Source organism: Zophobas morio, unplaced genomic scaffold, assembly GCF_036711695.1.
Source record: "Zophobas morio isolate AGI-343-1 ecotype UQ-CSIRO unplaced genomic scaffold, CSIRO_AGI_Zmor_V1 ptg000130l, whole genome shotgun sequence".
Taxonomy (NCBI): domain Eukaryota; kingdom Metazoa; phylum Arthropoda; class Insecta; order Coleoptera; family Tenebrionidae; genus Zophobas; species Zophobas morio.
The window spans coordinates 59687-71578 of NW_026972235.1; the positions used below are offsets into that span (position 1 = coordinate 59687).

The 11892-nt window shown below is 17.0% G+C and overlaps 1 protein-coding gene across 1 annotated transcript; it reads left to right on the plus strand.

Annotated features, from left to right (window-relative positions):
- The first annotated feature begins 1210 nt into the window (after nt 1-1210).
- Nucleotides 1211-11441, plus strand: LOC135145133 (transcription elongation factor SPT6-like). Its single transcript, XM_064077240.1, has 15 exons — nt 1211-1277; nt 1341-1411; nt 1542-1701; nt 1903-1970; nt 2277-2388; nt 2624-2725; nt 3461-3561; nt 4191-4294; nt 6075-6151; nt 7012-7106; nt 7811-7890; nt 9595-9676; nt 9882-10054; nt 11145-11188; nt 11425-11441. Exons 3-15 carry the CDS (start codon nt 1617-1619, stop codon nt 11439-11441), a joined length of 1140 nt encoding a protein of 379 aa, XP_063933310.1. The 5' UTR covers nt 1211-1277; nt 1341-1411; nt 1542-1616.
- Nucleotides 11442-11892: the final 451 nt, after the last annotated feature.

The following is an 11892-nucleotide window of genomic DNA, read 5'->3' on the forward strand; positions in this document are numbered from 1 at the left end:
AATATCTTTTTGTTTAATTACTAACTATATTATGAATTTATTTTATCTACTGTTATTTTATTCTTTCTCCTCTTAACTGTTGGGTATTTAGTTATCATCCAATTTACCCTATGATATTTTAATACTAGTATATAAGAACAATAATAAAATGAAGATGAGGTTTTCTCCCAGCGTCCGCCTTGTTTGCTTGCATTTTTTGCATAAGGTTACTAACCTTATAGGATTTACAGTTTAGGTGTGAATTTTTTAAAAAACCCAAAGCCAAAAAGTAACTAGTAAGCTAAAGTACTGATGAAAAACAAAAATATTATAAAAAAAAGGCAGGTTATAATAAAATTTTCAAGGTATTTTTTTGTTTTAGAAAAAAATATTGGAATATCTAAAAATAGAGCTTAGCTGGGTTATTTTAATCTGAAAAATATTGTAGTAAAAAAGTTAAATTAGTTAAATTATTTTTAAATTTGTAATATTATGTTTAAACTTTATCCCGTTATAACGGAGAGTAAAGTAAGCTTAACTTGCTTAATATGTAATCAATTTTTTAAAAAAAGAGTAAAATACTTTGTTATTATAATTATTTCTTACTCGATGCAATAATGTAGAGCTAGAAAAAAAAAGTATCATTCGTAAGCAAACAAGAGTCATCTCTTTGCTTAAAAAAAATAACCAATCCCGTTAGCTTTTTGTAAAAGTTTAAAATTTTTTCAAACGTTTTACTTGTGTTTTCGTGGCTTTTCGGCAAGCCAGCGGACAATAAGTTTTTGCTATTTTATTATTTTTTTAATATTAGATTTTACCTTTTTAAAATAATATAGAAATAAGATTTATAATATATATTTATTACATAAGCTTTGACAAATTTTTATTGTTTCAAAAAATTTACTAGTTTGTGCGTGTTAAGCAAACTATTATTTTCATATCTTCATTTATTCGTTTTTTTATTAAAAATATTCTTCAAATTTGTTTTTAAAAAAAGAAATTTTCTTTATAATTTTTCTTGGCACTTTTACTATCAATTTATATTTTTATTTTAGTATTATCTGAAAAGGTTTATAAATTTTATTAGTTTAACTTAATACTCCGAGTACAGTTTTATTTTCCGCTACTTAAAAAAATAATGGCGGATCCTTCTTCTTTCCAAGAAGAACTATCAGCATCTTTAAACTCAAACAACGAAATTTTACAAAAAGAGAATGATTTTTTAAAAAGAAGTAAAACTAATAGAAAAGTAGCTGGAAAGAGAAGAACCATTTTTTCTGATGAAGAAAGTGAAGATGGTTTAGAATTATTTACATTGTAATAAAAATTTCTTTAACCTGATAAAGATGTTCATTTTAAAGAATCTTACGAGAAAGAATCTCAGCAAGCTTCTAATTTTACTACTGAAGTCCAGCCTGAAAGAGACTCTTCGGTCTTTCTTTATAGCTTTTTAATAAATTAGCTTAAATTTAGTGTAAAATATATTTAGCATTTTTACTTAATAAAAAAATATGTTTACTATTATTTTAAAAACTTTTTTTTTATATATATATATAAAAAAGGTTCTCTCTATCTCTGATGAAATAAATATTGAAAATAAATCTTCTGAGTTGCATAAAGCAAAAGATTTACACGAAATGAGTGACTCTTCCTTTGGCGCATCAGAGGAAGCAATTTCTAATGTTGAACGCCGCAGGAAAAAAAAAAATTCTAGCTTTTATGGTCTTTCGCTTTTGCCTTACTTTTATATTAGAACACAATTTTTTTTTAAAAAATAATTAATAATTTTTTTAACATTAATTATTTTGTTTAATAATATGAAGTTAATGAATTTTTAATCATTTTCTCAGTTTTTAAGTAAAGATTTTTGACGTCTTATTTATTTTCTAGCTATAAAAGTTTTCTAATAAATTTTAATCCAAGGTGAATTGGATGACGACGATTATGCATTAATTGAGGAAAATTTGGGCGATCTCTCACAGCCTACTCTTGTATATTATAATGAATATTATTTTTATTTATTATTATAATTATTATTTATATGTACTGAAGAGTTTTCTTAATTTTAATTTTTTAACTATTAATAAAACTTTTTAATAACAATACGAGTGTTTTGCTTTTAGTGTTTTTATTTTCATTATCCTATAATACTCAAATATTACTATATATAATTCTTTATTGGTGAAAGAATTGTATGCGAAGTTAAATAATCTATTATATCTTTTTTTTCTTGAAATTTTTTATTTTTATAATTAATTTTGATCTTGTTAGTAATATTTTTATTATGTTTTTCTCAGTACAAGCACCGCAGACTCCGAAGAAAAGCAGAGGAAGTCGATAAGGAACTTCAAGAAGAGCTTAAAGATCTTCAAGATGACTTGAAAAGTGAAGCTTCAGGTTCTGAAGAAGGTAGAATCGCTTGCTTTGAACCATGTGTGACGCACATGTTTATTAAATTCCAGGATTTATTTTACTTAATAAACGTAAAAGAAATATTTTAAATTGTTTTTTTTAAAGTTTTCCAAGGGTTCTATAAAAAGATGTGCAAATTTTTATGAAAAAAAAGTTCGAAAACTTTGAAAAGATTTTTATTAAAATATATAACCCAAAGTTATATGTTTATTATATATATTTATTGGAACAGAAGATCCACTTCAAGATGAACTTTACTCCGAAGATGATATTCAGGATTTTATAGTGGACAGAGAAAGAAGCTCTGAATTTAGAGGCGTCGGCGGCAATCAAGGTTTTTTTTAATAATAATAATAATTATTATTTTTACCATAAATATTATTACAAATATTATTATTAATACAACTATTATTTTTATAAATGTTATTATTATTATTATTATAAAAGTCACGAAAATGTTATTTTATCTATCATTTTTTTCTTTATAATTTTTAGCAGGGGGAAAGCTGTATTATACTTTTTATTGTTAGTTTATAATATTTTTATAATTTTCTGAATTAAATTTTTGTTTTCTTTATAACTTTAAAAAAATTATTATTATTTTATAAAATTTTTATATTTTTTTATTGTTTCTCTTGAATTTTTTATTGTTTATACTTATTGTAATTTTAACATTAAGAATGATAAAGAAAATAAAATAATATTTATATATATTATACTTCATTTGAATAAAAGTTATAGTGTTAATAAAGAAATAATAATATTTATATGTATTTTGTATATATATATATACTTTTTTTGAATCAAAGCGAGTTTAAATGTTTTTATAATTTATTTTATAAACTTTAAAGTTTTATATATAAACTTTTCTTTTTTAGAGGGATAATAACTTTTGGACTTCTTTTAAACTTTATTTAGTTTTTTTTACTTTTATATTATAATTTTTAATAAATTTTATAAAACTTTATGAGTATTTAAATCCACCAATCAACCTTTTTTACTTTTACATATTGTTTTAAAGGAATTTCATTAAGCTTAAAAAATTTTAAATCCAACAATCAACCTTTAGATCTTTTTGTGGCTGAAGAAATATTTGGAGACGTTGATGAATTATTCGAGGAAGAAATTATTCACGATGAAAAGTTGGAAGACTCGTTAACTTTAGCAGAAGTATTATTATTATGATTATTATAATATTTTAACTATTTTTCATAACTTTTATTATTATTATCATAAATTTTTATATTACTATTATTACTTTTGCTTTTATTTTATATTTTTATATATTGTAACGTATGTATAAACTTTTATATAACTTTCAATATTATTTTAATGAAGATATCTTTTTGCTTTTTTATTCTAATACTTTTTTCTAGGCTTTTATTATATACCATTACATTTATTTTTGTTCATATATTAATAATATTTTATAAAATTTTTTATGAATATTTATTTTTTATATCATAACTAAATTTTTTCTTCTTATTAGTTTTATTATTATTATATTTATTTTTTTGTTACATATTATTAAAACTTTTATTACACATATTATATTAATATATATTTTCACTATTTGCTTTATTATTATTCCTTTTTTATGAATATAAACACTTTAATACTTTTTTTTATAAGTTATTGTACTTACAGTTGATATTTTTAAATATTATAATATAACTTTATTTATTATTATTTACTTTTTATTATCGTTATTTATTAAGAGAACCGTTTTTTATCTTCTTTTATATCTAAATTTATTATTTTTTTATAAAAAATTATTTATTTTCATATTTTTTGAAAAGCTTTTTGAGCCGGCCGTCCTTAAAAAGGAGCGAATGGCAGCTGAAGATTCGGATATTCGCTTAAAAGATGTTCCAGAGAGACTCCAGTTGCTCGGCATCGATCGGTTCATTTCATTATTATTATTATTACTGTTACAGCTGAAATATTATTATTATTGTTACAATTATTTTTATGATCATTATTATTACTGTTATTATTGTATTTATTATTATTATTGTTACTATTACAATTTTTATAAATATAACATAATCATCATTATTATTACTATTATTATGTGTATTATTCTTAGAGCTTACTGTTAATACTATTATCATATTTATTATTACTGTTACTATTATGATATCTTTTATAGTTATTATTATTACTGTTAATATTTTTTATTATATTTATATATTTTATTTATTATATACATTTTTTCTGTACTTAATTATATATTTATTTATCAAACTTAAAAGTTACTATATTTTTTACATATATTTATATTTATTTTGTTGTATTATTATTATTTTATATAATATAAAATGTTAATACCATTGTTATTCTGGATTTATAATATTTTCTTATAAACTATAACTTTTTTATATTGATTATTAAATTTACTAAAGTTTGTATAATATTTTTATCTGGATTTAGTATAATTCTTTATTTAACTATTAATAATATTAATATTTTTTATATTTTTTAATTATTATTATAATAAATAATCTATTTTAAATATCGAATATATAAAGATATTATATTTTTTAATATTCTTTATATATTGTTATTATTATATATAATTTCAGAATATTTATTATAATAAATAATAATGAAATATGTAATTGTGCATTCTTTATTTAATATTTATTTTATAGATTTATAAAAAGTAATCCAAAAAATATATACTGTTTTTCGTAATATTTAAAGAATTATTGATGTATAATTTTTATTAGTAGTATAATTTTCTATATTATAATAATTATTTCTATTATTTATTGTTTCTTTCATTATTATTTTACTTTTTTATATATATAAAAGTTTTTTTATATTATATTACAGTATTTCTTCTTTTTATTTATAAAAATATATATTTTTTTATATAAAAGTTTTTTTTGTTATAATTAGGTTGTGTAGTATTTTTAGCTTTGTTATTATTTTTTTATATAAAGAAACTTTACTTTCTTTAATATTTAATAGTTTTTATTATTTTTTTCTATATTTATAAAAAAGTGTACTTTATTATATTTAGAAAAATATGTTATTTATATATAATTTTTTTTATTATATTGTTTTTTAGAATTTATTTAAAACTTTTATTATTATTTTCTCTATTTTAAAAATTTTACTTTTTTTATATTTTTATAAATATAAAAGTTTTTTTTTCATTTTAATATTTTTTAATTTTCAAAAAAAAATTTCTTTTTTTATGTATATAAAAGTTTTATTATATTGTTAATTTATATTCTATAAAACTTTTATTATTATTTTTTTTATATTCTATTTCTATATATAAAAGTTTATGAATATTTTATTGTTTTATAGTATTTTTTTAACTTTTCTATTATTATCATAAAGTTTATTTTATTATTACTTTGCCATTGAGCATTATAATAAACATGAAATAAGTAACTTTTTAATTTTTTATAGTTTTTGTAAGTTTTTATTATTTTGTTTTACTTTATGAAAATTTTTTTTTTACTTTATAATATTTTTGCTTTATTATTTGTTATTTTTTATAATAAAAATTTCATTCTCGAAAAAGTTTTTTTATAATATTTTTTTTTCTTTTTTCAAAGCTTTTTTTCTTTATATATATTTTTATATATTGTTACTTTTCATATAAGTTTTTTATTTTTTTTTTTTTTTAAATGTTTTTCTAAACTTATAACTTTTTTTTTAAAAAGCGTCAATCCTGAAAACGTGGATGAAGCCGAACTTGAACAAGAAGCGGAATGGATTTACTATAATTTATTATTAAACGGTAATAAAAAAAAAACTTTTGTTAAACTTTTTTATTTTTCATTTTTTAATTATATATTTTTTACTTTTTTATATAGAAATAACTATTTTATTGTATTTCACATATTTTTAAATTATATATTATTACTTTATTATAATCTGCTTATAATTATTATATAGAAAAACTTAAAATAATTTTTACGCTTATTATATATATTATTGTTTTATTATATTTTTGATATTTTTTATATAGAAATATCTACATGATTATATTACGTATATTTTTATATGTAGTATTTCTCTATTGTAATCTTAATGATATTATTTGTCTAGAAATATTTATTTATTACGTTTATATACTTTTATAATTATTTTTATATAGATTTTTAAAATGTATTTTATATATATATATATTATTTATTGTGGTAAACTTTTTAATTATAAAACTATTTCATGGTATTATTATCTAAGTTATTTTTAAGGACTATTTTTGATTATTATTTATTATAGCGAACTCTTTTGTAATAATATTTTTTTTTATTAATATTTTTAAAATATTTTTTTAAAAATGAATTTATTTTTATTTATTATAAAAATCTCTTTAATAATTAAACTTATTTGTGATATTTCTATATTAAATAATTATATATATTTAACTTTTTTATTTATTTATAATATTATCGAAAACTTTAATAATAATACTTTAAATTTTTTATTTTAATTTAATATTATTTAAAAAATATCTAAAAATATTTATTTGTAATATTACATACTTTTATACTTTTATAATATAATTCTTCGGTATCTTTTTTATTTTTTATACTTTTTTTTAGAATATTTTTATTTATTATATATTAAAATTTTCATAATAATAATAATTAGAGTACACTCCACGAGGCGAAAAACTTTATATTACTCGCGGCTCTTTACCTTCTATCGTAAAAGTTTTAAGTCATTTCCGTAAAGACTTTCTAGAGGTTTCATAGTTTATATAATATAAAAGTATAAAAATTATTTTAAATTTTTACATAAAACTTTTATTTTTAATATTTATTATATGAAAAATATAAAATTTTAGGTTTTTTTATTTTTTTATAAAAAGTGTTTTTATTTTTTTTATAAAAAAGCTTTAAACTTTATTTAGATCTTTTTATTTATAAAAAGGCCCCTTTTGTACGCATGTATTTTTTCAGTATATTTATCTGTTCGTATTAAAAGTATTCGGTACTTTTGGTATATAAAAAGGTCCCTTTATACGCCTGGATAAATTTATTTATTTGTGCTCTTTTGTAATATTTAATACTTTTTATTTTCAAAAGACCCCTTTTGTACGCAAGTATATTTTAGTATATTTTTTGCACGATTCAAAATAATTGTTATCTTTAATATAAGTAAGGGCCCTTTTGTATGCGTGCCTACAAGTTATTATTATTTTTAAATTATTAGTGCCTGTTTAAAAAAATTTGGTCTTTTTATTTATAGAAGAGACCCTTTTATGCGCATTTGTACGCGTTTATATACAAGTTAGTCATCTTTTGTTTACTTGCACGCTTTCAAAATATTCGGAACATTTTATGTTTAAAAAGGCCCCATTTATACGCATCTATAGAAGTTGATCATTATATTTACTTTACTTATTTTCGCGCTTTTATAATACTTGCTACTTTCTTTGTATGAAAAGGTCCCTTTTATACGCATGTATCGCAAGCAGTCATACGTTAATCATCTCACTGATAGAGAGCTGTGGATTCTCCTGGAATGGTCGTTATTTTAATATATAGATATTGCTTTCCTTTTATTATAGAAAAACAAAGAAATAGAAATAAAACTTTATTTAAAAAGTAATTTTTTAATTTTTTCATCATTAAAAATATTGAACTATTTATATTTATTATAAAAAGTTTTCATTTTTTATTTCTTATAATAAATAATAAACTTTTGTATATTAAATGACTAATAATTATTAGTTGATAATTTTTATAATCTATTTATTTTTTTTATTTTTTAAATAATTATACTTTATTATAATTATTAATATTGTCTAATTTTATATAATTTCTCTCTTCGCTATTCGTATTTATATAACTTAACTTACTTTATTATTATCATCTGTGTATGTATATATTAATATTTATTTTATATTATTAATTTTTTTAATTTACTTTATAATTAATGTTGTTACTTTATATCTTTATATGATTTTTCTATTTATTATTTATTATTTATGTAAACTTTTTTTTTATATAACTTATCTTTAGTATTATATACAAATTTATTCTATTTTTACTTTATTATTTATTAATTATATATAATTTTTTCCTTTAACTAATTTTACTTTTTATTATATATATTTATATATTTCTTTTAATTTTTTTTTTCTATAATTTATATTTTTTTGTATAAGTAATTTTACTTTATTATTATTTTTTATATAATTTTTCTATTTATTACTTATTAATTTTCTATATTATTATTAAAATTTCTACTATCACCTTGTTTTACTTTATTATTTTTATTAATACTTATAATTTTAAAAATATAAAAAATATATGTTATTATATTTACTATAAAAAATAAAAAATTATTGTTGTTTAACTATATTTTATCAGTTTGATATTTTTTAAGAAATAAATAATACAAAGTAAAAATTTTTTTATGGTGTAAATAAAATTTTTGTTTGTTCAGTTTTACTTATTACTGTTATTTTTTTTTGTTGTTTATAATTTTCTATATAAAATAGTAAAAGAAATATTTTTATCTTTTTCAATTCTAATTTATATTTTATTAAATTTTAATTTATTAATTTTTTTTATTTATTTATGAACAAAAATAAAGAGTAGTTTAGTTTTTTTTTTATTATCATAAGTTTTTGTTTTTATATTAAATAAGGAGAAGTAAATAAAATTTTTATTTTTTGACTATATACATTTTGTTTGTTTCATTTTACTTTATTATATTATTTTCGTTATTTTCTTTTTTTTTATTTTTATATTTTTTACTAGATAATAGAAATAATTTTTATTATTTTATTAATAAAACTTTATTTTATTTTATATTTTTTCTAGTAATTTTTATTGTATTCGTTATATTTATTTTTATTACTAACTTTACTTTATTATTATTGTTATATTATTATATAATGTAAGTTTTTTCTTTAGTTCAACTTTTCTATTTTAATGTCAAAATTTCTTATGAAAATATAAATTTTTTTTTAATGAAACACCTTTTCTTATAGTTTTACTAATATTTCTTGCTTGTTTATTAGATATATTATAATTTCTCTTGACCAGTAATTTTTTTTAAATATCATTACTCTAATACACCCTTATGATTTGTTCATTTGTAGTTGTATTTTTTTTAATGAATGATTATTATTATTATAAATTATTATTATGAAAACTCTTTATATTATTTATATTTTTTCTATCACTTTTTGTATATTTTATTTTATATTTTTATGAAAAGGGACGCCAAATGGAATTGTTTTAATAATATGAAAAACAGTTTATTGGAACTATTAGAAAAGCTAAAGGAATCATTATTATTGGTTGCTTTTATATTATTATTATTATTATTGTTTAAATGGATTATCGTAATTATTTTATGTTTGTAACATTTTTTGGGATTCTTGTAAATACGTGTACTTATTACTAGTTGTGATTGTTTAGTTTTATTAAAGAGTAAAAGTTATATATAAGAAAATGTACCTGTTAAGCTGGTTTGCTAAACCATTATTATTATTATTAACGAAGGAAACTACAAAGAGCACTACCAGCATTGAACTTGAATCTGACTCAAAGCTTGAATTTGTTGGGGTTGTTAGGACGCTTATTAAGGAAAGTCGGACGGCTTTGGAGCTCAGCGATTTGCGCGCCTTTTTTATGCATCACTTTTATAAAGAACTGCTCGAGCTTGACTTGATAAAGTTTATTATTATTATAATTTTTATATTAAATTTATTTTTATTAGTATCTGCTTAAAAAAAGTTTGTTTTTTTATTTTTTTTATTTGGTTATTAAAATTTATTTTTTTATTATATTAATTACATTTTTACTATTATTTTATGAAAGAAATATTGTTCGTTGTGAAAACCGCTACTAATATTTATTATTATTGTATATTTATTTGGTTTATATTTTATGAATTTTTTTCTTTATTTTTTTATAAATATTAATATTTATAAAATTTTATTATTTATTAATAAATTTTATATAATTCTATTCATATGATTAATAATTTTTTTTTACAAGAAATTCACTACAAAAATTATAATTAATAATTAATGGTAAGAAATTTTTGTTATTACTTTTTTTTTTCGCTCTAAATATTTATTTATTATTGTTATTAATACTTTTTATAGGTATCGCTATTATAATTATCTTATATTTAAAATAGTTATTACTACAATTATACTTATTACTATTATTATATTTATATTTTAAATTTTTAATAATAAATTATACTTATTTATAATTTTTTATATACTATTTTCGTTTTACATGCTTTTATTATAAATATTATTACAATTACTATATGTATTTTTTATTATTATAATAATACTATTATATATTTTAATAATAATAAATTTGTATCAAACTTTACTGTTATTATTATTTTTGTATATTTTTTTAATAATTATTAGTTTAATTATTTTTTATTACTATAAGTATTTATTTACTACTACTATTATTATCTTATTTTCATATTGAATCTTATGTTCGATATTTATTATTATTTTTTTAGTTATTATTAATATTAGATTTTATTATTGTTTTGAATATCTCTTTAGGTATTTATTACTATTTTTAATTCTTTTATTAGTTGTTATTAATATTATTATTATATTTTTATATTGTTTTTATGTTATCAACGTATATTTTTTAAATTTCTAATTATTAAATCTTTTATAAAAATCTTATATCCGTCTTGAATGTTTACTTAATATAATTATTATTATTCTTATATTTATATTTTATAATTATTATAGAATTTACTAATGAATATTACTATTATAGAAATGTTAGCCATCGTAGAAAAAGTTTTCTTGGAAAAGAAGAAGGCAAAAAACTTTATTTTACTTATTTTTTTATAAACTTAATTTTTTTTTTACTTTATTATTTAAGTTTTTATTGAAAGTTTTACTTCTTTTATATGTATTTTTATTATATTTTATTTTATACTTTTATAATATTTAAGTTCTTTTTTATTATTATTAAAAAGTTTTACTTTTCTTTTTTATGTTTTTATTATATTTATTTTTCTTTTTTAAACTTTTAAGTTTTTTCTATTGACTAGAAGTTTTACTTTATTGATATTTTTATTATATTTTTTTTTACTTTAAAGTATTTCTTTTTTATTTAGTTCTATTTTTTTATGTATTTTTTTTTATTTTACTGCTATAAACTTTTAAGTTTTAAGTTTTTTATATCAATATAAAGTTTTACTTCTCTTTTAATACATTTCTTTTAGGATTATTTATAGTTTTACTTTTTTTATACAACTTTTATATAAATTTCTTTATTTTAATGTTATTATTATATTTTTTTGTTTTATCTTTTTAATATATACTTTTGTTTATTATTATAATATATTTATTACTTATATAAACTTTTTAGTTTTTTATATATATAATAAGTTTTACTTTTCTTTTCATATGTTTTTTATATTTTTTTTCTATATAAAGTTTAACTGTTTTAGTTTTATTATATTAAATATTCTTGTTGCATTTTTACTTATTTAATTTTTTTATATTATATTTTTTTT